This window comes from Bos mutus, chromosome 17 (assembly GCF_027580195.1).
Source record: "Bos mutus isolate GX-2022 chromosome 17, NWIPB_WYAK_1.1, whole genome shotgun sequence".
Taxonomy (NCBI): domain Eukaryota; kingdom Metazoa; phylum Chordata; class Mammalia; order Artiodactyla; family Bovidae; genus Bos; species Bos mutus.
In genome coordinates, this window is record NC_091633.1 from 2,511,912 (window position 1) to 2,539,444 (window position 27,533).

General features: G+C 54.1%; 2 protein-coding genes across 5 annotated transcripts in view; one reads left to right on the plus strand and one right to left on the minus strand.

Annotated features, from left to right (window-relative positions):
* On the plus strand, positions 1 to 27,346 carry PISD (phosphatidylserine decarboxylase). Of its 4 annotated transcripts, XM_070385819.1 has the most exons (10): positions 1 to 139; positions 6,576 to 6,655; positions 9,892 to 10,067; positions 21,550 to 21,767; positions 23,231 to 23,396; positions 24,614 to 24,850; positions 24,993 to 25,131; positions 25,283 to 25,429; positions 25,606 to 25,766; positions 26,137 to 27,346. In XM_070385819.1, the coding sequence occupies exons 1-10, from the start codon at positions 78 to 80 to the stop codon at positions 26,359 to 26,361; spliced, it is 1,611 nt and encodes a 536-aa protein (XP_070241920.1). In that variant the 5' UTR covers positions 1 to 77; the 3' UTR covers positions 26,362 to 27,346. The 4 variants fall into 4 exon arrangements, with proteins under 4 accessions (XP_070241920.1, XP_070241921.1, XP_005908568.2 ...); XM_005908506.3 differs by lacking the exon at positions 21,550 to 21,767 and having other exon boundaries at positions 79 to 139; XM_070385820.1 differs by lacking the exons at positions 21,550 to 21,767; positions 23,231 to 23,396 and having other exon boundaries at positions 3 to 139.
* Positions 27,310 to 27,533, minus strand: part of SFI1 (SFI1 centrin binding protein) — an 88,741-nt gene continuing 88,517 nt past the window's right edge. The window contains 1 exon segment of the mRNA XM_070386707.1: positions 27,310 to 27,503. Coding sequence (XP_070242808.1) covers positions 27,399 to 27,503 — 105 coding nt within the window. The 3' untranslated portion in view covers positions 27,310 to 27,398.

Below are 27,533 nucleotides of genomic sequence, written 5' to 3' on the forward strand. Positions count from 1 at the left end.
CGAGGCTCGTTACGTCACATGAGTGCGACCCGCGTATAAAAGAGGGGGGCGTGTCCCGCCGAGAAGGAGGAGACAAGATGGCGGCGTCCGTGGGGCAGGGATGTCTGAGGTGGCTGCCCGGGGTCGCGTGGCGGAACAGGTACAACTGTTTGGGGAGCCTGCCTCGGGGCGAGGGACGGCCCGAGCCAAACAGGGGTCTAGAGAGAGGAGTCGTTTCTCTGTCGCGGGCTCGCCCTGAGGAATGCTCGAGTGGAGACGGAGCCACTCACCTTCACCTAGAGCTCGGGCGCAGGTGCGACTGCCTCCGCCTAGGACGGTCCGAATCTGGCCTAAACCTCTCTCTTTGTCCTTTCCACTCCACAAGGGACAAAAATATAAACAAAAAGCACCCACTAAACCAGGTGAAATGGGCTGCGTGTCCGCCACTAGAGCCGAGGCAGGGCTGGACGCTTCTTTCTCTGGGAGTGGTATTGCTGGGAGGGGCGCCGAGATGTGGGAAGAGCACTGGAGCTGGAGTTGGGCGGCTTTCACTTTGGATTCTTGGACTCTGAAGTGAGAGGATAGGATTCCGTAATCTCAAAATCGTCCATGATGGAAATAGGGTCTCGGTTACCCTGGTGACTGTCAACTCTTAGATTGTTGGAGGGGTCATAAATCCAGCCCTTTCTTTTTGGCGAGGTCGAGGCCCTGATAGACGGAGGGACTTGCTCAGTTCCACCCAGCCAGGTAGCAGCAGAGCTGAGACTCCTTCCCAGGTACCTCTGTGTCTCACGCAGGGACCTTTCCTTCAGGCTGCCCACCGTGAGGACATTCATTATTCGAAGTAGCTTATGTAAGAGCTAGCATGGGAGCATTTGGACTCTGGGGAAATGGATTAAAATGTTGGTTGCTGTAACTTAGAATCTGTCGCTCGGTGTCATTTCGAAGAGCTAAGATTTGCGAGACCCGCAACTTTTGTGTTTCGGACTGGCTTCATTTTGTCAGCGTGGACGAGGGCTTGCGCTGTGATTTTGGGAAGTAGAGACACTGGTTTCGGACAGAGAGGGAACAGAAAATGCCATTGCCCTGGCTAGGAGAGCTTCCCTCTTCTATTATTAACTACTCAGAAGTGGTGTAACTTCTCAGGAGAGGGCTCCACAGTGTGGTGATAACTGTTAGGATTTGAAGAAGAGGGTCTCTGTGGTTTTAATGTTGTTACCAGGTGTGCTGTTTACGAGTCAGTAGTAAAATGTGTCATAAGTTGGAAAGACTAAAAAAATGACCCTCATGTTTGTTTGTTTGTTTGTTTTTGAAACGATGGTGAGGAAGGTGACTTCACCCACTATCTTTTAAAAAGGGAAAAAAGTCGAAACTTTAGTACCAGTATAGGTAGATACAACTGGATTTAGGGCCACTGGGTAGGAGAGGTGAGGATTTGGGTACAGTAATTCAGTTTTCAAAGCTGTTACATATCCAGGTGGAAACTATATTGAGATGCAAAAAACCCCCAAAAGATAACATTTCCATGATTTTTAAGTAAAGCAGTGTCTGTTTGAGAGACATATATTTGAAAGCCTCATACTGCAGAGTTTTCCAGTAACTGAGTGATATGTGACAGGTGAGAAATAGAGAAAGTAATTATAAGTGATAATTTAGGACCATGTTTCCTAAATTTGATAAAAGAATGGAGTGGGTGTTTATTAGTAAAAGAGGTTCCCAGGTATATCCCCACAATGCTGCCAAATTCAGGCTCAGTAGGTGTAGGTTGGGGCCCTTGCAACTGTATTTTTTATGGGTGCTCTGGACGATTCTTTGGTTCAGGCACATATGAACCTAGTGCCTAGGGGGTGCGTGGTTGTGCAAGACCTTCCTTCAGGAGTATTTATGACATTCCTGCCACTGTCAACTACAGTGCCAGGGATCGGGGTGAGGGGGGAGGGCAGGAGAAAAGAGAGGAATTAAAAGATACAGGCCTTGCGTTGAAAGAACTTTACAGTTTAGTGGAAGAGAGAGGGAATACGGCTAAATAATATGAGATAGAACATGGAATAAGGCCTTAAGAAACCTGCCAGTTCATTTTCAGGAGAACTTTTCACAGCTCTAAAAAGCAGGAGGGACATAAGGACTATAGTTAGTGTTACCACCAGAGGTGATGTTAAAAATATTTTCAAACTGGGCTTCCCTGGTGCCTCAGTGGTAAAGAATCTGCCTGCCAAAGCAGGAGACATGGGTTCGACCCCTCTTCTGGAAAGATCCCATATGCCGTGGAGCAATTAAGCTCACGTGCCATAGCTGTTGAGCTTGTGCTCTGGAGCCCGGAGAGCCGAAACTACCGAGTCTTAGAGCCTGTGCTCTGCAGCAAGAGGAGCCACTGCAATTGGAAGCTCGAGCACCACAACTAGAGAGTGGCTGTCACTCCCCACAGCTTGAGAACTTCGCAGCAGCAAAGACCCAGCACAGCCAAAAATAATAAGTAAATCATAAAATAGTTTAAAACTCTGACAGTGTGGACACAGACCAGTTAGGGTGAACAGTGGTCACAGTTGGTGCGGCCACCCCATGTGCCAGCTGAACCTCACTTGTGTTACTTTTGATAAGAGTGATATGTAGCTAGGTACCAGGGCCTGGGATTCAGGTTTTATGTGATTGTCTCATTTACTCCTAATGAGGTGGGTCCTATTTTTAGAGGTGGAGAAACTGAGGCTTAGAATTAGTTAACAAGTGGCGGAATGGAGATCTGAGCCCCAGGGTCAGACTTAAGTGCTTAATAGTGGGCTTTAATTGCCTGCTTGCAGGAGGTACACGTGGGTTTACCATACAGAAGGTACATGTGATTGAACCTAGCCGTTCATTTCTCTGATGCTTAATCTCGCTGTTGAGATTGAGGTCTAGGGGGAAGACAGACAAACCCCTGTGTTTGTGGACAAGTACAGACAGAAATACGTGAATATATATAAAATCAGTTCATTTCAGGTAGTGAGAAGAAAAATAAAGGAAGTTAATTAAGGAGTTAGTGCTCCAGAGAGAGAACTCTTGGGCTTGTGGTCAGGAGGAAGCATTTGAGCAGAGAATTGAGTGAGGAGGGACTGAGCTGGAGGGGTGTGCCCCCCGGAGCAGACAGCACATGCAGAGGCGTGGGTGTGCAAGGGGGTGGATGCATGAGGAGAGGGGAAGTAGCAGGAGGTCTGGGGTTCAGAGGGCCACTTCTGTAGGGTCTGTTTTGAAAAGGTCAGTCTGGATGTTCTGTGATGAATGGGACACGGAGGCCAAGCAGGGAGACCAGGCTAGTGCAGCTCTTCAGCAGAGACCCAGTGGCTCAGGCCAGAAGAGAAGTAGGCAGATGAGGGTGTACTTTGAAAGTGGGGGCTTCGCGCCTTGTCAGTGGATTGAATATGGACAGTGAGAAAGAAAGGACTTGCAAAGGAGTTCTGGGGTTTCAGCCTGTGCACTGGGGGAGTTGTGGTGCCTTTTTTCTGGGATGGTGTATTAATTATAGCAGTGTTGGTGTGGTAACAGGTAAATTCTAGCATCTTGGTGACTAACACAGTGAAAGTTTTTGTCTCTATCATATAAGCCCAGGCTGCTTTTCATCGTGAAGGCACCATGATTTGAGGGCCCATCTCTTGCCATCGTAACACATGGCTGCCCAGGATCTGCATGTTTGTCTCCATCTAACAGGCCAGGAAGGGACCTGGGAAGTCTGAATGGTTCTCACAGTGGTTAGAACTCACTTCTAGGAAATCTCATCTGTTGGGCAGAGGAAGTGGGTTTAATAACCGGCTGGCTAGTCTCTGCCACAGATGGACAGCTCTGGGGGATGGAGCTGTTGAAGGGGAGTGAGGGAGGGTTGGGAATTCTGTTTTGGACAAACTTAGTTTGAGGCGTTTCAAAGTGAGGATGTTGGGTAGCCAGGTTGAAATATGGTCTGGAGGTCTCTGAAGTAGCAGTGAGGAGAGTCCTCTGCATCTGGCTGTTTAAAACCAGACTGGGTGAACATCTCTAGGGCGACAGCCTGGACAAAGCAGGTGTCTGAGCCTTGGGCATGGCAGCTGTTTGAAGTTAGGGAGACTGGACAGACAGGAGGAAAATCAGGGCTCCAAAGGCTCTATGTGTTTCAAGAAGGGCAAGGTGTGAAGGCAGGCATTGAAAGAGACAAACTCCCAGTTAAAACCGCCTGAGTCCCAGACACGCACGGCACGGTGTGGGGACTGCAGCTCCTGGGACTGTCTTGTATATTTGAACGTTGCTAAGAGAGTACTTCTCATCACAAGAAAAATCTGCAAATACGTGTGGTGAGGGATGTTTAACTAGTTTTATTGTGGGCATCCTTCCTCAATATATACAAATAGGGAATAATATCCTCCACCTGAAACTAATAAATGTTACATTTCAGTTATACCTCAATTGGAGGGGGAAAAAAAAAGAAGGGGATCACCTGTGACAGATGCTGCTGAGAGGTCAAATAACACGATGTCCAAGAAATGTGAGTAGGGGTTGGCAGCGTGGAAGAGGTGACCTTGGCAGGAGACGATGTGGTGGGGACAAAAGCCCGGTTGAGTGGGATTAAGAGAGACAGGAAGGCGAGGAAGTGATGGCAGCGAACGTTGCTCTTTCTGCGCGCCCGCAGTGGCGTGGGCAGTGTTGTAAGATCAGAAAAAGTGTGGTGTTGATATGAGAATAAGAATGACCCAGGGATGAAAGACAATCTGATGCAACGAGCTATTTGCCAGGCACTTGTTCCAGGAGCTAGGGCTGCAGCAGTGGATGGCGAGACCTTGACATTGTTCTTGGGAAGATGTGAATGCAAATCAGCTACCTGGGTGCTGTGCATTGGGTTACAGTAGATAAACCACGATCTCCCACTTGTATCTCCCCTAACCAACGCCCCCCGCCCCGGGGGGAGGGAAGAAAAAGCCTTATTCAACAGTCTGCAAGCATTCTTTGAGTTGGGGGCTCAGCAGCAGTTCTGGAATGCACAGTGCAGCAGTGTGCGCCACGCAACAATGCAGCCTTCAGTCAGAACGTACAGCGCTGGCTCTAATTCCACTGGGAAGGCAGAGTCTCAGGCGCTTGCTTTTGCAGTGGGAGTATCCAGTCTGAGAGATGAGCATTGTGCACTCTGAAAGGACATTCACCTACTGCAACACTCCCTCCTTTGTGTCAGTAGCTGTCCGTCCATCTGGCCTCTGAGGGGGTGGTGATGGTCAAGGTCCCAGACTTGTTCTGCATGCAGATCTTGCTTGCCTGTAGGAGAATCAGAGTCACCCTGTTAGCACCAAGCTGCGAGAGTGTCATTAAGGAAATTTCACAGGAGTAAATGAAGGTGTTTAAATCTGATAATGTTCACAGGATATTTATGTAAGACATAACTACTAAGAATCCATGAATGTAAATATTACTGTATGAAAGTCATAAATGCCATTCTGTTTTCCACAAAAATAGCAGTTTAGACATTTATAATAGAGTAAATTTATACTTTCATAAAAGACTCCAAAGGAAAAAAAGAAACCCTTACTAACAAGGACGTAGTTTCTTTACTTTAGATTTCAGGTCAGTATTTGGGAGAACTGAAGTGCTATCTGAATTGAAGGTGGGTTGTTTGCTCTTTGATTAAGGAGAGAGCCGGTTGTTTACTAAAAATTCATTAATGCTTTCCTTGCTCGCACAGTCACTTACTGCACTGGGGATGTGTCCTATTTCCCTAGGTAAAGAGGAAATGAAGAGCGACGAAGAATAAAATACCATTTCCTTACAGCTTGAAGCCATGAAAATGGTCATATTTTTTCTCAGAATGCTTGAAAACCCTTTTACCCTGTGAAAGTAGCTTTTGTGGCAAGATAGCCACAAATAATAATTTAAAAATTCCAAACAAGTTGAGCCTTCCAGACTCAAAGTAGATTAGAGTAGCTCAGCCTGATTTGTTTGCGTCATTCTTTCCCCAGGGTAAACATATAAAGTTTAAAAATTCAGGGTATTCTCTGGTGGTCCTGTGGTTAGAACCCTGTGCTTGCACTGCTGGGGCACAGGTCCAGTCCTGCGGGCTTCGTGGCACAGCCCAAAAGCAAAACAGTTAAAATTTCAGCACTTTATTAGGTTCTTTAATTAATAGGAGTTAGAAGCTACAAGGCTGTGTACAGCTGTTCTTTTGTGGTGAAGAAACGTATGCTTTTTGTGTAAGTGCAGCTTGACTGCTTATTATGGTCTTAAGAGTAATTCTTTTGTGAAAAAGTTTTAGACTTCAGAAAAGATATGAAAATAGTACAGAGAATTTCCAAATACCCTGTGCTCTGACTCCCCTGTTCAGCTGTATCTGCTTTATCACTCCCCCTTCTCTCCCTCTGTCTCTTTCTGTGAGTGTGTATATGTGTACACTTTCTGCTGAGACACTTGGTGCCCCTTTCCCTTTAACTGTTTGAGCCCTTTTCCTATAAGGACATTTTCTTACAAAACGGCAGTCCTGTGCAGTGGTCACAACTGGTAGATTAAGTGGATGCAATAGTATTATTGACTCTATAGATTGTATTCAAATTTTGGCAGTTGATCCTCTAATTTTTAATTAAAAAAATGTTTAACGACTCCTTTTTGCTTGATTATAGGCGTCCTCACTGTGAAGATGCTGCCTTGAGCCACTTCCTTCAGTCCTTGAGGAAGCCACCTCTGAGAACCTTTTCCACAAGTAAGTAGCGATTTACTACTTACAAAAGATTGGACTTCGCAGGTGACACAGTGGTAAAGAATCTGCCTACCAATGCAGGAGGCTCAAGAGATGTGAGTTAGATCCCTGGGTGGGGAAGATCCTCTGGAGAAGGAAATGGCACTCACTCCAGTATTCTTGCCTGAAAAATTCCATGGACAGAGGAGCCTGGCGGGCTGCAGTCTGTGGGGCTGCAAAGAGTCGGACACGACTGAGCGACTAAGCACAGCACAAGTAGCACTTAGAGACGGCACCGGCCTCTTGGCTTCAGTTCACTCATCAGTAAATTCACACAAACACAGCACCTATTTCACAGGGCTGTCGTTAGGATCAGATGGAATTGTGCCTGTGAGGTGCTTAGAGTACCTGGCACATAGGTACCACTGAAGCTTTAGCTGCTGTTATCCGATTATTTTTACTGGGTGCATGTGTGGTGTTCCGTCACTTGACTGTACCGTTTAGTGTTGGACATTGAAGTTGCTTCTAGTCTTTTGAGCTGTGGTGTTGCAGAAGACGCTTGAGAGTCCCTTGGATGCAAGGAGATCCAACCAGTCCATCCTAAAGGAAATCAACCCTGAATACTTATTGGAAGGACTGATGTTGAAGCTGAAATTCCAATACTTTGGCCACCTGATGTGAAGAACTGAGTCATTGGAAAAGACCCTGATGCTGGGAAAGATTGAAGGCGGGAGGGGAAGGGGACGATAGAGGATGAGATGGTTGGATGGCATCACTGATTCAATGGACGTGAGTTTGAGTAAGCTCCGGGAGTTGGTGATGGACAGGGAGTTCTGGCGTGCTGCCGTTCATGGGGTCGCAAAGAGTTGTACATGACTGAGCAACTGAACTGAACTCTTTTTCTATTACAGACAGTTCTGTAGTAACATATCTTTATGCATCCTCAGGATAAATTTGGTGACTTAGAATTGCCGACTAAAAAGGTTTGTGTATTTTATAACTTGGTATTTAGACCAAATTGCTCTTCAGAGAGGGTTGTCCCAGTTTACACTCCTGAGCAGAAAAGGCTCATGAGTACATCGGTTCCCCACACCCACCTCAGCACTGGGTTGTGAACTTTTTGGATCTTTTAAGCAGCTGTTTAAATCTGTACAAAAATGTGCGTTGTTTTTATTATCTAGATACCCTTTTTATTCTGTTGTACCAAAAGCTGTTTTTGACTGCCAAGTAATCATACCTTGGGAATAAAATGAGATGGTTAATGAGAATAAAAACAAAAAGCTTATTATTAAGGTAGTTAAATAGGAGCACATCTGGGTGTTACTTAAGTAGGACTTGCGCGTGGGAACATGTAAGACTCACTTGAAGGATGGAGGGGAGCCTCAGAAATGAAGTCAGAATGTCGCAGATCTGCAGAAAAACTGCTTTTATGACATGACAAACACAGCGGGGAGGCATCAGGAGTGAAGGGCACCCTCTGCTTACTGCCTCCTGTTAGAGGAGTAAAGAAAGCCGGTAGAGAAAGAGACCTATAACTGAAGCAAGGACCGGTGTAGCCAAAGCGCCGAGGAGGGTGTGACCCGGCCAGCCCGGGCCGCTGGCTAAGTACCGTGAGGCTGCGTACAGCAGGTCTCTCCTCACCAGACAATCCAGAAAGAGGGAAAAAACTGTTTCTTGCTTTCTGACAAGTTTTTCTGGTCAGAGGTAGACTAGTTAGTTTAAGTAGTAAGGGTTCTTTAGGAATAATCAGAAGATGGAAGAGATGAATGACATCCATACTTGCTCATTAAAAAAAGAAACAGCAGGGAATTCCCTGGCGGTCCAGTGGTTAGGACTTGAAGCTGTCACTGCTAAGGGCCCAGGTTCAATCCCTTGTCTGGGAACTAAAACCCCACGAACCTCTCGGCATGGCCAGAAAAAAAGAAAAACAAACAAATCCAAACCCCTCTTCTCACTGTGCTGCAGTCTTCTTCACTTGCTGCCTTCACCTCGCTGCCCTTGTCTTCAGATGGTCTTCTCCCTGTATGCGTGTCTGTCTCCAGGTTTTCTCTTTCTGTAAGCGGACAAGTCATATTATTAGAGCCCACTGTGGGGACCTTATTTTAACCTGATTCCCTCTGTAGAGACCTTCTATCCAAGAAAGGTGACAGCGGCGCTGGGGCTGGGACTTCAGCATATGAGTTTTGTGTGTGTGCGCGCTCAGTCACCAAGTCGTCTCCGACTTTGTGGGCCCTGGACTGTAGCCCACAGGCTCCTCTGTCCATGGGGTTTCCCAGGCAAGAACACTGCAGTGGGTCGCCACTTCCAACTTTAGGGGATCTTCCCGACCCAGGGATTGAACTCAAGTCTCTTGTGGCTCCTACATTAGCAGGTGGATTCTTTACCATGGAGCCACCTGGTTTGGGGGTACATGATTCAACCCATAATGCATGTTGAGCATCTTTACATGTACTTTCTGGCCATTCCTATTGGAGAAACATCTGTTCATATCCATAGTATGTTTTTATTTTTTTGTTTACTCATTTTTGGCTGTGCCGGGTCTCTGTTGCTGCGTGAGCTTTTCTCTGGCTGTGGTGAGCACGGGCTTCTCACTGCGGTGGCGTCTTCCATCGTGGAGCACGGGCTCTGGGCTGGCAGGCTTCAGTTTTGGTTCTCAGGCTCTAGAGCAGAGGCTCAACAGTTGTGACGGACATGCTTAGTTGCTCCCTGGCATGTGGGATCTTCCCAGACCAGGGAGAGAACCTGTGTCTCCTACATGGGCAAGCAGATTCTTTACCACTGAGCCATGAAGAAAGCCCTTAGTATGTTTTTTAATTGGGCTATTTGTCTTTTATTGTTGAATTGTAAGAGCTTATGAGATTTTGCCTTTGAAAGAATACTGCTGTCCAGTCAGAACTGGGTCTGGGTCATAAAAGTGAGATCAGAGAGCCTGTCCCTGTCTGGTCCTGTGGGTAGCCAGCAGGGCACCCTGGGATACTTTCTTGATCTCTTTACATTTGACGTTTTCATCTTAAACTGTGTAGCTGTGGTGGCAGTCGAGGTACATCGTTGTTTCATGGGGAAGACGCGTGAGTCCCCAACTAGGTAGACTCTGGAGGCAGCAGCGTCTCCGCAGTGACTCAGGGCTGCTCCTGCTCGTCAGATCTCTGGGGTCCCGTCAGCTTTCCTGAGGGCTTGTCCCAGCCTTCCTGTTGGTGCTGTGTTTGCATGACTCAGTGCTGTCCCTTCTCCTGGCTCAACGTTTTCCTGTTTTTTTACAGATGCCAGGAAAGTCCACACGGCCCCTGCCCGCACCTCGTCCCTGCTGCGCCCCCTGCCCATTCTGGTCGCCACAGGTGGCGGGTATGCAGGGTACCGGCAGTACGAGAAGTACCGGGAGCGAGAGCTGGAGAAGCTGGGCTTGGACGTCCCGCCCAAGCTTGCTGGTCACTGGGAGGTAGGAACCGGGGAGCCGCCCTGTGTCCTCCCGGAGCACAGTTCCTGTCCCTCCGTAAATCACCCCGAAGTTAAGCCGTCTGAGAAAGCGGAATGTGCTTTCTTGGAGCTCATGTCTCCAGTGGGTTTGGGGCGATGTAGAAGTCGTGTCAGGCTTCCCTCTGTCTTCAGACTCAGCCCTGGTCTTCCCAAGGCCTCTTGAAATCTTGGGAGCTCATGCCTTCCCCTGGGGCTGGCGTCCTGGCCGTCATGCTTCCTCAGTCTGAGGGCGGGCCAGAAGAGTTGGACTTGTGTGATGTGGATACGTTCTCACCAGGAACCAGACTGCAACCGTCCAGTCTCTTTACCATTACTGCTCAAAAAGGTCCTGGGCTGGGAAGTGAGGGTGTGGTTGGGTGTCACAGAGTGACGGCTGCGGTCAAGGGACGCCTGATGAACTCAAGGCACCTGGGCTTCCCACAGCACAGCGTCGCTCCTGACTCCTAGTGGACGTTCCGTCAACGCTGAAATTGAGTATAAAGGTGTGAGTTTAAAAATTGGTTTCTTTTCACCCTTAATTTAACAAATGAAATACCTGCACTGTGAGTAGACCCTGACCTGGGAAAGCAGAGACTTGATGGTATTTGGGGTGATGTGTGTGGGTTTCCCTGTGAGCCTCCCCATATCATTAATCCGGCCCGGCTGCCCCTGGCAGCCAGGGTCTCAAGTCCTGAAGGCTGGTTCTGTCTGTGCGCCTTAGTAGCTGTGTGGATTCAGACAGATCACTTTCCAAGTTTTCTGTTTTGGGGTCACATACTCCAGACTCCTTTTGGTGAGGGGTCATTGTATAGTATGTTAGTCACACTTTTTAAGTATGCTGAACGCTGCGTATTTGTTGTTGGTGGTTTCCTGTGTAAACATATCCTTCTCCTTCCAACTAGTGAAATACTTGTGAGACTGTGACCCATGACCCCACTGGAGTGTTAGACTCACGCTTTCTTCCCTCTGACCCTGAGCATCTGTCAGGCTGAGCCACCCTGTGACCTGCTCACCTGCTTTCAGGAAATCCCCACTCATTTCCAAGGAATCCCGAGAGAATCTGCGTGTGGAAGAAATCTGCTTCCTCATTCACAAAAGACCAACGTCAGTGGTTTTTTTTAGCATCCATTGTTTGTATAACTGGAATTCCTGCCACCTGTGAGTCAGTACCTGAAAGACGATTGTCTGTAAAGAGGACAGGGTTGAATTAGCTCATAAGCTCTGGGCTCCGGACAGTGACGGGACATGGGGGCAGAGCGGCCCGGTGCGGCGAGAGGCCTGGAAGAGCTGGGCTGAAGTCAGTCCTCCTTGCGCTCTCTTCCTCTGTAAATTTGTTGTTGGCTGTGCGGGCTCTCCGTTGCGGTGAGTGGGGCGGCACTTGGGCTGCTCATCCTGGTCTCTCTTGTGGAGGAGCACCGGCTCTGGGTGTGCACAGCTGAGTGGCCCCATCGCGTGTGTCATCGAACCCCAGCCCCCTGCGTTGGGAGCATGGCGTCTCAACCGTTGGACCACAAGGGAGGTCTCTCTTCTAAGAATTTTACAGCTTTAGGTCTGATGTTTAGGTCTCTGATCCGTTTGGAGTTGTTTTTTGTGTCGTGTAAGTCAGTGTCTGACTTCATTCACGTGGATGTCCGGTGTGCTCAGCACTGTTGGTTGAAAAAGGCTGTCCTTTCCCGGTTGAGTGGTGGTGGCCCCTGTCTGTAAATCAGTCTCATTCTCTCGTAAATGACAGAGATGATGTTAATGCTCTGACAGAATGTTGGAAAACAGGGAGGACACTCTTGATTCCCCCTCCTTCTCACTAGATGACTTGTTGCGTAATCGTGGGCTTTAGTTTTCGTGTATTCACTTCCTGTCTATCTCTGTTTTTAAACGGATATACAGTTGACCCTTGAACAATGTAGAAATTGGAGGCACCAACCTCCGTCCCTGCAGCAGTCAGAAATGTGCATGTAACTTTACAGGCCACCCTTGGGGTACGTGGCTCCGTATCCTCCATTTGCATAGTTCTGTAGTGCGTATTTATTGAGAACACTGCTTATAAGTGGACCCGTGCAGTTCGTACCTGTGCCGTCCAGGGGCAGCTGCTCCTATTTTGTGTCTTTAGGTTGGTGCAAAAGTAAGTGTGGTTTCAGATCATGAATTTTAAATCATTATAATTAGATTCAAACACAATCTTTATTAATCAAAATAGGAACCATTACAATCAACACAATTTTGCCAATGAAAAATAAATTGATCTATTCCTGTAGTGTAAAAATCTGTGCTTCAGGATTTGATAAATTCTTGGAAAGCATTTTCTGCCTCCTGCTGGTCATGGAAACGTTTTCCTTGGAAAAAGTTGTTAAGATGATTGAAGTGGCGTTTGGTGAGAGGTCAGTGAATGTTCAAGAGGTCAGTGAATATTGCAGATGAGGCAAAACTTTAGCAAAATTCATTCAACTTTTGAAACGTTGGTTGTGCGAAATGTGGTCGGGCGTTGTCATGGAGAAGAATTGGGCCCTTTCTGTTGACCAGTGCCAGCTGCAGGCGTTGCAGTTTTGGGTGCATCTCATCGATTTGCTGAGTGTATTTCTCAGCACTGAGAGTCAGAAAGCTGTAGTCGATCAGATGGGCAGCAGACCACCAAATAGTGACCATGACTCTTTTCGGTGCAAGGTTGGCTTTGGAAGGTGCTTTGGAGCTTCCTGGTCCAACCACTGAGCTGCTTATCACTGGTTGTCATATAAAACCCACTTTTCGTCGCATGTCACAATCCTATCGAGAAATGGTTTGTCGTTGTTGCTTAGAATAAGAGAAGATGACACTTCAAAAGAATTTTTTAAATTTTCGGTCAGCTCATGAGGCACCCACTTATCCAGCTTTCTCACCTTTCCGGTTTGCTTCAAATGCCAAACGACTGTAGAATGGTCAATGTTAAGTTCTTTGGCAACTTCTCGCATAGTCATAAGGGGATCAGCTTCGATGATCCTCTCACTTGGTCATTGTCAACTTCCAATGTCTGCCCATTACAGTCCTAATCTTCAAGGCTGTCGTCTCCTTTGCAAAACTTTGAATCACCACTGCACTGTATGTATGTTAGCAGTTTCTGGGCAAATGCATTTTGTTGCGAGTGTTCTCCACTGCTTTAAGATCCATTTTGAACTCACATAAGAAAATCCCTCGAATTTACGTTTTGTCTAACATCATTTCCATAGTCCAAAATAAATGTAAACTAAACGGCAATAAGTCATTAGCACAAAAAACATAAAGCGAGAAATGCACGTTAAGATGTTGTATAACACAACCTCATTTAAGAATGTATTCCAGTATCAAACAGCAAATTTCAACAATGCAAAAACTGAAATTGCATTTGCACCAACCTAGTATGATGACTTTGCAGACTCCACGTAAGTACGAACTTTAAGTGACTCTGCTACTGTGGTGGATTCTGGTGCACTGGTGGTTTTCACTAGGGTTCAATGTTGAGCACGTCTTTGCACGTAGGCCTGTCCGCGGGCTGAGTGCTGGCTGTAGAGTTGCTGTCTGAAAGGGTGTGGGGACCTGCAGAGTTTGTGCTGTGTGTTTGGCATCTAAGCCTCTTGTAGCCGTCTGTGATAGGCATTGTCCATTAGGCATAGGCTCATCGTACATGAACCACAGTGGGTGTTAGTGAAACCATTGTCACAGCAAACATCATTCCTCTCGTGTTTACTCCATACAGCAAATCTTTGCGCTCTTTCATGTGCCAGGCCTTGTTGAGCTACAGGGGGTTCACTAGTGAAGAGAACCGGAGTTCCCATCCTCAGAGAGCTGCCCTTATTAGGGGCTAAGACAGACAAGAAACAGGGACACATGGGCATGTCGAGGTGTTGAAACGCCATGGAGGAAGCACAGACAGGTACAGGGCACAGTGTCTTGGGCTGGGCAGGACCAGGGAAGGAAGGAAGGCAGGCCCGCCCAGAGCCGTGTGGGCTCCCGCGGCATCTGAGGAGCGGCGAGAGCCGTCCAGGCAGATTGGACAGAGCGCGCTTGTCGCTGTTGATGGGGAACAAGAGGTCCTGTGGCTGGAGGCCCGGAGGGCGGGAGGACCCAGGGCGCCAGCTCTGCCTATCTTTTGAGTGCACCCTGAGTGATGTGGGTTCTGATCCGACTGTCCTGGCTGCCGTGGGGACAGGTTAGGGGACCTGTTGGGAGGCTCTGACAGGATCCCAGCAGGAGAGGTGGGGCCTGGATCAGAGTGGGAGCAGTGAGGAGGGGAAAGGCAGCCTATGCTGTTGTTTTATCGAAGTGTAATTAACGTAGAATGTAAGTTACAGGTGTACAGTACAGTGATTCACAAGTTTTAAGGTCATGCTCCATTTATAGTTCGTATAAACTGCTGACTGTATTTCCGCGTCATACAGTATATTCCTGTGGCTTCTTTTGTGCCTAATAGCTTGCCCCTCCTACCCCCAGCCCAGGGTCCCTCCCTCCGCCCCTGGCAACTGCTCTGCTGGTACCTGTCTGCTGTGCTTCTGTTAGCTGCGCCAGGTCATTGGATTTTGTAGACTGCACATTCGATTCTGGGTATGTTTTGAGGGGAGAGTGCACAGGATGCACTGCTGGGTTGGATGTGGGGTGGGAGTGGAAAACGCCTGGTGAGTTCTGACTTGAGCAGGTGGAGGGGAGGGAATGAAGAGCCTCCAGACTCACACTGTATTACGCTCTGTTGTCGGCTTTTCTCTGAGCATGAGTCCCCATCAACATTTCTCATGTGTTTATTCTCTGCCTGTATTGGCTCAGTGTACTTGTCAGCTTAACATTTCAGTCTGATTGGCACGGACTAAGGAGCCCACCCTCCTGCGGCCCCGGTTGGATCAAGACACCTGCCCTCAGAGCCAGAGCTGTGGCTAGGCGAGGCAAAGACTCTTCCCCAAGTGCCTTTTCAGGAACTCATGATGTCCTTCCTGGGAAAGCTTTGGGTTCAGGGTCAAAGAGCCTGATCATTTTGGGCTGCTCAGGCCTGGTATTTGGCCTCCAGGGGGAGGGTGGTCGCCCCGGGCCTCTGTGGTGAGGTGGCTTTGAGGGGACAGATCTGCCCGGGGCTGGAAGGCGCCCCCGCCCCCCGTGCCCAGAGTGTCGTGCGGTCTGTGTCTGTGTGGCGGCTCTGATTTCAGATATGCCCTGCTTGTGTCTCCGTAAGTGCAAAAGGGGAAACAGACCTTCGCAAGTGCTTCTTACCAAGAGGCTGAAAGGTGTGCCAGCAGGTGACGTGGGTGGCAGGTGTGTGGAGGGAGCACATAGGTGTGCCCACCCCGGGGTCTCCTGTCCCACGCAGGGTGGCATCTGGTGGCAGAAGCCTCCACCCCCAGGTTCTGGCACTTCTGAGGTGTCCCTTTCTGACCGGGCCTGAGGACAGGTGTGGTCATGTGGGCGGGGTGGAAAGGGTGGCCTTTGGGGCAGAAGCTGGCACGTGTCCTCCTCCTGCACCAAGGAGCTGACTCCATGGGGATGGGGCCCGAGGTGCAGGGTGGTGGTTGGCAGCTGCCTCTCCCACCAGGCAAGGAGCTGCTGTGTGGACAGAGAGGGGTTCTCAGGAGAGGCACCGTGTGCCAGCCTGGTCTGGGGCTTTTCTCCCCAGTAGTAGAATTTAGAGTTTTTCTGTGGCTTAAACACAGTCTTCCAGTTTTTTATTGTGAGCATTTGAATAAGGCAGAAAAGTTGAGAGAAGAGGTACCCACACAGACCACTGAGTTCATGGACATTAATGTTTCGCTGTATCTGCTTCATTTCTGCGTGCATTTGTGGACTCCCCTCAAAGCCAGTGAAAGAACATTGCAGATGTTGTAAAATGCAACTTCATCCCTCGACACTTCAGTCCACATCTGAGCATAGGATGCAGTTTGTTGTCTCAGCTTAGCCATGGGGTGTTCAGGGAGCGGTCCCTGTGTTAACATCGCTTCCTTGTTTCCGGCTCAGTTTAGTATTTTTAAAAGGAAGGTGCGGCATCCCAGCTGTGAAAAGAAAGAAAGCCGGATCAGCCTGTCGGTCTCCCACGTGGCCCGCCCCCACCCACCACCTGCACTTGGCGTCTCCTTCCCTCCGTGAGCCTGGACAGTGTGGAGCTTGTTTTACATGCTTTTAAACTTCCGGTAATTGTTGTAGCTTCTTTATTGTTCCTCTCTGTGAACAGGCTGCTTTTCAATGAGAATGACACAGGTATAAATACCTGGTCCCATGCTGGCAGGGGGTGGGTATTCAGTAAGTGCTATTCTGCTTCTTACCTCATAGGTGGTGAGAAGACAACTCTGGATGTTAAGATGGGCAGACAGTCCAGTTGGTGGGAAGCAGAGCTGTGGCAGCGCCTCCAGCCCTTCCTCTCCCCTAGCCTGGGGGGCACCTGTGCCTGGAGCCCTGAGGGGGCAGGGAATGGATGAGGCTGGGCTCCAGCCAGGAGGGAGCTTTCTGCTGGGCTTCCTTATCTTCTGCACCCTGTTTGCTCTCCAGGCAGCAGAGAAGTCATCGGGCTGGTGGGACTGCTGGTTAACACTGGAGAGCCCCACGGGAGAATTTGGCAGGGCTGTGAGAAGCCCTTGGATCAAGAAGTCACCCGAGGGCGCTCTGTGCTTGTCCCGGCTCCTGCCAGGCTGATGACCTGCTGCTGGCTCCCTGTGCCAGCCTTGGGACGCCGGCCATCACTTTTCTTCCTCAGGGGCCTCCACTAGCCCCGGGCAGTGAGAACTAACGGAGGACACCTGCCACTCCCTGGCCCCCTGGCCCAGCAGGGCACGGTGCTCAGGGTGTGGGGAGGGGCCGGCACCGTCCTCAGTGCTCTGGCCGAGTGGCTGGGGGCCTGCAGAACCTTGCGGTGGCGCTAGGTGGCACTCCCGCCCAGGGGAGTCCAGGCAAGGTGGAAATAGAGGCCCAAGTGTGGCTGGCCAGAGGGGCCTCACTCGGGGAAAGTGCACCTGCCGAGGGGTTTGTCAGTCCCAGAAACCATGTTGAGTTTTGTCTGGAATACGGTCCAGAAGGCATTTCCCTCCTGAGGTACGCGTGGTGGAGGGCAGGTTAGAAGGCGGGAGAGCCGGTCTCAGGGCTGGTTTATGAGTTTTCTAAGCACTGACCAGCCTGAGAGTTTCGAATGATTCCAGAGGAGCTCAGGTCCACGTGGAGCAGCCCAGTTGGTCCTTTCACGGTGGAGAGCAGCAGCGCTCCGGGGCGCTCGGAGGATGAAAAGCTGGGCTCTTGGGCCAGGTTTGTCACACACACCGCCCCCCCCCCGCCCTGCTCCTTCGGGTCTGGGTGCACTGCAGGCTTTGGGGAAGCCGCGATGGTCTCCCCAGGTTTCTGGGTCTGTGTTTTTCTTGTTAGGATTGTGTATCAGCATCTTCTGTGCTTTAACTCCTTGTCATCCCATCGTGAGTGGTGTTTGGTTGGCGCTCTAAGCTCAGAGGGGCCTGGAGACTCACTGAGAATGCCCATGCCCCCCCTGCCTCCCAGCTCCGCCCCGTCGGTGATGGGGGCCGTCCCTGAGGGAGGAGCCTCCGTCTTCTCCCTCCTCCCCGCTGAGATGCCCCAGGCTGTGGTTTGTTGGTGGATCCAGATGCCGGCAGGTGTGTGAGCTGTGTGTGCCACTGCGCCTTCTCTGCATCTGGCGCAGATGGCCTTGGCTCCCCTGCCATCTCCTCACAAGCCCTAAGGCTTCCTGAAGAGGAAGAGGCTCTTCTAAATGCTCTGGAAAGTGAATTCCCCATGGTCAGAAGATGCTGGGGTGGTACTGCGTGCTTTCTGTGACTGAGTCGTGGTGGCGGTGCACCCCTGAAAACTGGCTCATTCCATCCCATGTTGACCAAGTGTTTTTGGTGGGCATAGGGGTTAGGGTGCTGAAGCCTGCAGGCTGGGGCCCCACCATCCAGTGGGGCAGGAAGATAGGAGGAGAATCACCCCACAGGTCTTGATCCCTGCGAGGAAGCCTGCGTGCAGGGCTGGGCGGACCTTGCCCACTGGGCCTCCTGTGCTGGTCTGCACTGGGGGTTTATGTGTCAGGGTGTATCTGCCTGGAGAAGAGGGGTTGGGGAGGGGAAGCAGCCTTTGTCCTCAGGGTTGGGTGTGAGAAGGAGCGAGGGCTTCGCTGCCTTCTGTCAGCTCTGAGGGCTGGCTAGAAAAGGTGGCTGGAGGCTGAGGCCCGCACCGCGAGGAGGCCCGGCGGTGGGGAGGGGCGTGTGTGGGGCCGCGCGGCGCCCCCAGCCCCGGAGGCGGTCCCCTCTTCCTGCCGCTCCTCTGCCCCGCCCCGCCCCTTAAAGGGACCCTGGCCGGGGCGGGCGCGGCCGAGCCTGGTGTCCGGCCCCTGCCCCCGCCCCGGCGGCCTGAGTGGCTGCAGCCAGGCCCCCGCCCGCCCGCCCGCCCCCTGCTTCCGTGGAGCGGCGCCTCCCGGGAGTTCAGTCGCGCGGGCGGCGCGGACGCGAGCGGAGCCGACCACCTGCGGGTGAGTGAGCGCGGAGGCCCTCGCCTCCTGGGCTGTGGGTCGCCCCTTCCCACCGGGGATCTGAGGAGCACCCCGCTCCCTTCCCCGGTCCTCACCGAGCTGTGGCTTCCCTGGCCCCACGCGGTGGGTCACGGGGCCCGGCGGATGAGCTCACTTCCTCAGCGTCTTGTAGCATCTCTTCGCCCCACAGCCCGGAAAAGGGAAACCGGGCTGCTCGGGGTCTTTCCTGCGCCCAGTTTCCTCAGTGCTGCCGGGGGCTGGGAGTTGAGGGGAGGGAAGCGGGACCACGGGCCTGAGGGGGTGAAACCCGCCCTTCCCAGAACCCCACTCCCGGCTGGTGCCAAGGACTGTCCTGGAGAAGGTTGCTTTCCTTGAGGGGAGCTAAGAACGACTCCTGCCTCCTCCCTGTACCTCCCCTGAAAGAGGCGCATCTGGACCTTTCTTTTTGCTTCCTCCTCTTTCACCGGAGGCTTCCCCAAGATGGCTTACCCATTTCTCAGGGAGAATCCATTTTCTTGGTTCCCTACTTCTGACATTTTGTCACCTCTAGCCCTGGCACTCACGGAGGAATCGTTGGTGGCCCCACCTGGACACAGCTGCCCTGTGACTACCCCACAGAGCAGGCGTGTGCACCGCAAGTCAGGCCAGGGACACGTGGTTTGGGGGCACTGGGGGTCACCTGCCGAGGCTTCAGGCCGGGTGTCTGGCACCCAGGGAGCTTTCCATACGGAACACCCTCTGCCCCCTCTGCCCCAGGCTGACTTGTGCAGGGTGTGAGGGGTGGGCAGGGATGTTGCGGCAGGGCTAGGGTTCTGTGAACCCCAGAAGAGCTCATCCTGACAAAGGTGAGCCCCTCCAACTTGGTCTTCTTGAGCCCGCCCTTCCTGCTCACATCATTGCTGCCCTGGGGTTGGGGCTCCTCTGTCCGAACTGCCTCCTCCGCCCTGTTCCTTCCGTCTTCCCTGTGAGAGCAAACTTCTGTCCTCCCAGAGCGTGGGTCTGAAAGGGAGGGGGGCCTCAGGAGCCAGGACTGCGGGATGAGGCTGCGCTAAGCTTTTGGGGGGAATGGAGGCGTGGGGTTTCCAAGCCTCCAGACAGGTGACCAGGAGGAACAGTCCTTCCCCTTTCAGATGAGGGGACTGAGATCTAGACAGCGCCTGCGGCTCGCCTTTCCCAGCGTGCAGGGTGAGGGTGGCGGGGGCATCCAGGGTCACAGCCACCAGATGGTCCCCGTCCCCCACCAGACCAACTCTGTCCACATGTTCCGCATGGCTGGCTCTTAGGCTGCGCAATGACTTTGAACTCCTACTGGTCCCAGCCCCATCTCATCCCACGGAGTGTCCTTGGGACTCTAGGGAGAGAGGGAAGCTGTCTGTACTTCTGTGTTTCAGAGTGCCCTCCTTGCAGAGTCCACATTCAGGCCTGAGTGCCCCAAGTTGCACTCAGGGAGCCAGAGAGGGAGAGAAGGCTCTGGCTTGGCCTCCAAAGGCCACTGTAGGCACAGAGGGCAGGGGGGCTCTGAAGTGGGAACACCCTGAGTGAGAAGGGCGGACCTCTAGGGACCCATTCCCGCCAGTGTGCAGCTCCCAGCTGGTTGGTGCTTGAGGGTGCTGGCCCATTTCTTGGGGGACAGCTGAACTCATGCCTGCTTCCTGGGGGCCTTTGGGGGGTGCACCGATGGTGATTTAGAAGAAATCTGACCCTGGTCTCAGTGTTCCATTTTAGAGGAGGCAGCAGAGTAGTGGCCGAGACAGGACTGAGGCATGCAGATTTCGGGCTCCTCAGGGCAGTTCTGGAGTGACTCCAGGATAGCAGCTCCTTGGGCTGGTCCCCCCAGAGCCCCTGGACTTAAGGCTCTGGGAGAGGATGCAGCGCAAAGGCACACGTAGGGATCTGCTTTGAGGGCCTGACGTTTTGGAATGAGCTGGGTTGGTTTGTGGGCTCCTGAATGTGCCTGACAACATGCAGAAGCGGTCATGGTCCCGCCAGGAGGACAGTGAGGAAATCTGCCCCAAGGAAGTCTGGCTGCTATCCAGGCCCACAAGACTTCACCAGCCCCCACCATGAATCCAGTTTTCTAGAGGGGGGTGGGGCATGGCTGGTGAACCTGGTCCTGAAGCCTAGCTCCATGCTCAATCCCAACTGCCCATCTTCCCACTGGGCCTGCTTCTCTTGGGAGCCAGCAGGCAAGTTTGGGGCCTCAGGTGGGGCAGGCTTGCTCGTAGGTGGGCAGGACGTCAGCTCAGGCCTGGCCCTCGGGCAGAGGAAGTCTGGGTGGGCAGAGGAAGTCTGGGTGGGCACCCTCTGGCCACTCAGGAGGGTGGCCTGGGGAGATGGGTGTCCTGGTTTGAGATAGGGTAGAAATTCAGTTGACCATCCAGACCCTAGTCGGCCTGGTCCAGCCCCATGGCCGCGGACTTTCACCTTCAGCGAGGTGGGTTTGCCCTGGGCGGCAGACGTCCAGGTGGTCCTAGTTGGGGCCTCTTGCTCTGCCCTGCTCGGTAGCCTGGGCGGGAGCAGCCCTAGGCCCCCATGTGTCTTCCTGTAAAGATGCCACCAGGCTCGCGGGTCGGCAGTGTGCTGGGCAGACGAACTCGGGGCTGCGGAATGTTGCTCCCCTGCCCGCTAGCTGCGAGGCAGGCGCCCTCGCCCCACAGTGCCGCTCCTCCCCAGAGAGAGGGGAAGGCGGGGTGGCGGGCTTCCCCGAGGGCGCCCGGCTGCCCCTCTAATGAGGAGGAAGGGGTGGAGGCCGCGAGGAGAGCCACAGCAGGCCAGACGCCGGGTCCCAGCGCCGCGCCCACATCCCTCAGATGCTACTTTGTCACCTGAAAGGAAAAATGGGTCAGGTCCTGGTGAGGGAGGGGCGGCAGGGCCGACGCTGGGTGCCTGCCCGGAGCGCAGGGCTCAGATTCCCGCTTGGGCCCGGCGGCGCCGAGTCCCCTCCCTGCCGGGAGTGGGCAGGTGGCCAGGAACACAGCGGGCCGAGCAGGTCCGTGACCCGCGCCTGTCTCCGCAACAGCCCCGACTTCTCACCTGCGCCCCCGAGCCTTCGGACCGGACCGAGCCGGGGAGCGGTCCCCCCAGCCGCCACCTCGGGCCGAGGAGCGGTGACAGCGCCGACCCGGGGGGAAGGGAGGAAGGAGGAGAGACAAAGGCGCGCCGGCCCCGCCTCCTCGCGCCGCCCACCATGTGTCAGTCAGAGGCGCGGCGAGGACCCGAGCTCCGCGCGGCGAAATGGTGAGATGCCCACGGCCGCGTCCTAACCCCGCCGCACCCCGCCGCGACCTCCGGAAGGTCAGAGTTCACGTCCAGCGGCTCCGCGGTGGAGGTGGTGGCGGCGGCAGGGGGCTAGGGGACCAGCTTCCGCGGCTAGAGGGGCCCACTCCGGGGGGCCTGAGTCGGAGAGCCCGCTTCAGGTATTGGTGGGGGCCAGCGGGCTGGTGGTCCAGTGTCCACGCTGCGCCCCCGCCCCGCTTGGGCGCAGCTTCTCTGGGATTGGTCCCCGCACTCCTGCAGAGAGCAGGGTGGGCGGGAGGAACCTGGGGTAGAGGAGTGATGTGTCTGGCTTGGCTTGGCCCCTACCCATTTCGTGGACCTTTTTAAAGGGACGGGAGAGAATGATCGCAGAGGGTCTGGTGAGCAGTGCAGAGTCAGCAGCTTCAGGGCCACCGCTGAGCTGCAGGGCCCGGCCTTCGGCTGTTCTCCATCTTCTCTGCTTTCCTATCAGCTGTGCTGCCTTTGTTCCTTGGTTTGTTGAGCAGCTGGGGGCAGAGGACCGAGCTGCTCTGAGAGCAGAGGCGCAGATGGAGCCTGCTGCTCCAGCTGAGTGTAGTGTTTTTGATGAAACCGAGGCTCCAGGACATTCTCCGAGCGGGTAGTAGTGTGGTCTAAAGCCCACACTGGGGCCTTGAGAGCATCTAGGTCCTGGGTCTGTGGCACGGCGACCTGGGCCTCAGTGTCACGACTCAGGATAGAACTTACCCTGGTCTCTGGCTCCCCTGAAGCTGAGCCTTTGCTGACTGTACTGAATTGGGGCTGGTGGGGTCAGAGGAAGGCCCACCTACCTTTACTGGAAGGGGGGGGCCTGGGTCAGGTGTGTGTGGCCCCAGCAGGCCTGAGGGCCTGCCACCACCCTCTGGATTGTTGTGGAGAACCTGAGCTGACGTAGAAAAGACTGCAGGGGGGATGGAGCAGTAGCCGTGAGGGGTTTGTGTGTGTGCACCTGCGTGTGTATGTGTGATCTTACCAGGCCTGATCTCTTATCAGATGAGGAAGTAAGAGGCTTGGTCCATGGAGAGAGTTACCCAGATCTTATGCTGCCAGAGGCTTGGGGGCTCAGCCTAGCTCTCCTTGAAGCCCATGTGAACAGAGCTGGCCTCAGGCAGGCGGGGACCGCCCCGTGGGCTCTGTCTACACTGCCTCCTTGGTGCTCGGCCCCAAGGTCCGAGACAGGGCCCTCGCCAGGTTCAGAAGCTATTCTGAGCAGTCTCAGCTGACATGCAGGTAGAGAGACTGGGAGGTGAGCGCTGACAGAGGCAGCCCAGCCCCCCGACTCAGAGTGCGGTTAGTGTGAGGAGGTCTGGCCAGTGTCACCAAATCCATGGAGAGGCAGGCAAGCTTGCCGAGGGTGCGGCGGATGGGAAGGGTGGGGCCCCTGGTCCTCTGCTGACCTCGGCCGTGCGTGGACATGTGCCCTGCAGGTTGCACTTCCCTCAGCTGGCCCTGAGGCGGAGGCTGGGACAGCTGAGCTGCATGTCCAAACCTGCCCTGAAACTGCGCTCCTGGCCCCTGACGGTCCTCTACTACCTCCTGCCCCTCGGCGCCCTCAGGCCCCTCAGCCGGGTGGGATGGAGGCCTGTGAGCAGGGTAAGTGTGCGGGGGCTGCCAGCCCTGCCTCCCCGCAGCAGGCTGGAGGGGGGTGCCCAGTTATCTGGGCAGAGGTAGTGCTGTGGGGCCTGAGCCCTTCAACAGATGCTGTTGGAAGGCAAGTTGGTGGAGGGGCTGGGCTGGTCGGTGGCCATGTGGGCTGTGGACAGGTGACTGGAAAGGCCCATCATCCACGGGCTGCTCTCTCTGCCTGCATTCCTGCCGTGTAAGTGCTCTGTTTCTGGAAAGAACCCACATTGGGCATTCAGAAAATGGTGTCTGTTTCATCTCCTGTGTTCAGGCAGAAAAAAGCTTAGAGGTGATTTTGAGAAGAATCAAATTTCTGGACGCCAGAGGGCAGTTCATACACGCTAGAGCCTGTGTGGCCTCTTTGGGTAGGGATGCTTTTGAGGACCCAGGAGCCCCCAGCAGGGCCAGGTGAGGGCCCTGAGCAGCCCAATGGGTGTCACCAGGCTTGGAAGCTGAGGGTACCTATGGGGCACTGGGCATTAGGCCTAGGGTCATAGGGCAGCCCTGGGCCACCCCCACATGTGGGTATCAGCCGGGAGTGCAAAGAGCTGCTAACTCAGTGCCTCTTTAGAGGTGTTTAAAGTTGGGAGTGGAATTGCTTTTGCACCCTGGGGACTTGGTCTTGGCAGTGTTCAGCAAGCAGCAGCCACCAATTAAAGCAGGTCCTGCAGTGGCACCTGAGATTTAAGAGCTTGGGCTGGAGGGTCTGACTGAGGTGCGGAGTTCCCTCTCCTAGAGGAGCTTTGGGTGGGGACGGCTGTGTGGACTGCGAGGCCCTTGGAGTATAGGTGTCAGTGCCCGGTACTTCTGCCCGAAAGCCCCTATGCTCAGGGCAGGCTGAGCACGTGCACTTTGGGGTGTGGACTCGCCTGAGCACCGAGAGCCGATTGTTCCCGTGCTGGTCTGGGACGCTCGCAGCAGTGCCCACCACAGCCTGTGTGTGACCACATCCGATCCTCGTATGCCCGTCCCCATCCAAGAAACGGGGTGGGAATGCTGCAGGAAATGGGTGATACCTGAGCTACTGTGTAAAGACTTGGAAGCTCAGTCTGGTTCCTGGTGAGAAACCACCATGTCACAAAGCCCTCGAGGGTCCCAGCTGCTCGGGCCTCAGAGCTGGTCCCTGTGGGGGGGTCCTGGGGCTGCGTGCACGGCGTGGCACACTCACCTGCCCTTGGGGCCTGCAGGTGGCCTTGTACAAGTCGGTGCCAACGCGCTTGCTGTCGCGGGCCTGGGGCCGCCTCAACCAAGTGGAGCTGCCGCACTGGCTGCGCAGGCCCGTCTACAGCCTGTACATCTGGACTTTCGGGGTGAACATGAAGGAGGCCGCCGTGGAAGACCTGCACCACTACCGCAACCTCAGCGAGTTCTTCCGGCGCAAGCTGAAGCCGCAGGCCCGGCCCGTGTGCGGCCTGCACAGCGTGGTGAGGCCCAACCCACCTCCCGCCTCTGCACCTTTGGGCACACTGGGCCTGGTGGGCACTGCTTCCAAGCTGGACCTCCAGGGGGGCCATGGCCCTGTCCTCCACACCCTCCCCTGCAGCGAGCCTCTCCTGACCCTTCCAGATCAGCCCCTCGGATGGGAAGATCCTCAACTTCGGACAGGTGAAGAACTGTGAGGTGGAGCAGGTGAAGGGGGTCACCTACTCACTGGAGTCGTTCCTGGGACCCCGCACGCCCTCAGAGGACCTGCCCTTCCCCCCAGGTGGGTCCTGGCCCGCGGTGCTGGGTGCCAGCAGGTGGAGGGGCGGGAGGCCTGTGGACAGGAGACCCTCTGCCTGCAGCTCAGGCCTCCCTGGAGCCGGTGTCCAGGCGGTACAGAGGGCTCTGAGCAGCTGGCCCACGTCTGCCCGCAGCCACGCCCCACAGCTCCTTCAGGAGCCAGCTGGTCACGCGCGAAGGGAACGAGCTCTACCACTGCGTCATCTACCTGGCCCCCGGGGACTACCACTGCTTCCACTCCCCTACTGACTGGACCGTCTCCCACAGGCGCCACTTCCCAGGTAGGCCGGGCCCAGCTGCCCCCGGGGGCCTCGGACAAGCGCCTGGGCTTCTTCCTGTCAGAGGCCGTGGGCTCCAGAGTTGGGGGCAAAGCTGGGTGTGGGGATGCAGGTTGGGGTCCAGCCTGTTCTGCATCTGGAATGACAGGCCAGGCAGGGAGTACACGTCTGTCCCACAGGCTCCCTGATGTCCGTGAACCCTGGCATGGCCCGCTGGATCAAGGAGCTCTTCTGCCACAATGAGCGGGTGGTCCTGACTGGGGACTGGAAACACGGCTTCTTCTCACTGACGGCCGTGGGGGCCACCAACGTGGGCTCCATCCGCATCTACTTCGACCGGGTAAGCAGGTCCCACGGCCATTCTGGGCTCCCTGCACTGTCTCCTGTGTGGCCAGAGCTGCTGGGGCTGCGACTTCTAGGAAGGCGGGTCTCCCACCCCGGTCTAGAGGTGGCTGCAGGGGGAGGGAATTAATCTCCGTGCTTGGCACTTGTTTCTGCTGAAAACCCAAGGGGAGCCCTTGTGTGTGATGGGCACAGGTGAACAGGCAGGTCATGCCTCCTCCATTCCTTCCAGCCCCAGGTCACAGCAGGTCAGGGGCTCTCAGCTCAGACCTGGCCCCTGGCCTGAGCTGCTGTTCCCACTTCCCTTCCCAAGCAGGGTGGGGGGCAGGGTGTGTCCACGGCCCACATGCTCTGTCCCCACCTCCCAGGACCTGCACACAAACAGCCCGCGATACAGCAAAGGCTCCTACAACGACTTCAGCTTCGTGACACACGCCAACAAGGAGGGCATCCCCATGCGCAAGGGCGAGCACCTGGGCGAGTTCAACCTGGGCTCCACCATCGTGCTCATCTTCGAGGCCCCCAAGGACTTCAACTTCAGACTGCAGGCAGGACAGAAGATCCGATTTGGGGAGGCTTTGGGCTCCCTCTGAGCCTCCTGCATGGCCGTGGCTGCTGAGGGTCCTTTCAAGGGGACTGCAGGGTCTTACCAGGCAGGACCTGGGTGACTTCCGTCCCTGCTTCTGGGGTGCAGACAAGGTCGTCAGAGCCCGTCGTGCCCTAGACCGCCGTCACCCCCTCTCCCACCCGAAGAGAAAGTGTGGGCCAGGATGATGGAGTCCCTCTTGGAGACTTTTACGTCTCGTAAAAACTGGCTCTTTGACCTCCCGGCCAAGCGTTCGGTTGGTCCCGATTTCCGTTCTGAGATACGCGGTAGTTAAGGTACCTTCTTGCTGCTCGTCCTGTCACTGCTTTCTGGCCTCCGCCTCTGCTTCCCCTGCACAGGGTGAGGTGCCTCCTGGCACTGACTGTGGGCCCCACAGCGGGGCCGGTAACGCAGCTGCTTTCTGTCCGAGTTTGCTCCACCTTGCTTGTTGGGAAAGGCTGTCTTCTCTCTTTGCACATGTGGCTGAACACGTCACCTGCCGAGACTGTCAGCAGCTTCCAAGGGTGGCCTTTGGTGGCTCGGTGCTTTGCAGGCCGTGGCGAGTGACCTTTTGGAGCTGGTAGGATCTATTATCGACCCCCCTAGTGGTGGCCCAGCTGGGACCAGGGGCGAGCTTGTGTCCCCTCCCTACATCCAGGCCTGTGTAAATATGCAGAAGTTGCTGCTATTGATCAGGGGCTTACACTGGAAACAAAGGAGCCTTGTTGATGTCTTTGGTGTGTGACGGAGGTGGGTGTCAGTGCCTAGAAAACCTGTCCCCAAATAACAGATACTAACAAACAGGTACGAAGTCCTGAGGGAGCCACTGATGGGGGGCGGGGGGAGGGCCAAGTTTCATGTTTCCTGGGGATGCTGTGAATTTCTCCTGCAGGAGAAGCCATTTGAACTTTTTCAACTGTATCAGTAGCACAGTATTTTTGTATGAAAAGTGGGAGACTTCTGAACAGTGATTCATTTAATTGCAACATTTTGAAATAAACTAAAAAACATTGCTGCTCTGCATTCTGTTCCTGGACGTGGTGACTAGCACAGAGCCCGCCGCAGGGCCTGGACCCGAGCGATGCAGGTGTGGACGGGCTGGCGCCGGGCCTGCAGCTCATGGGCCAGCTGCTGGATCTGCACCTCCACCTGGGGGGACGGGGGGCCAGCTGAGAGGAA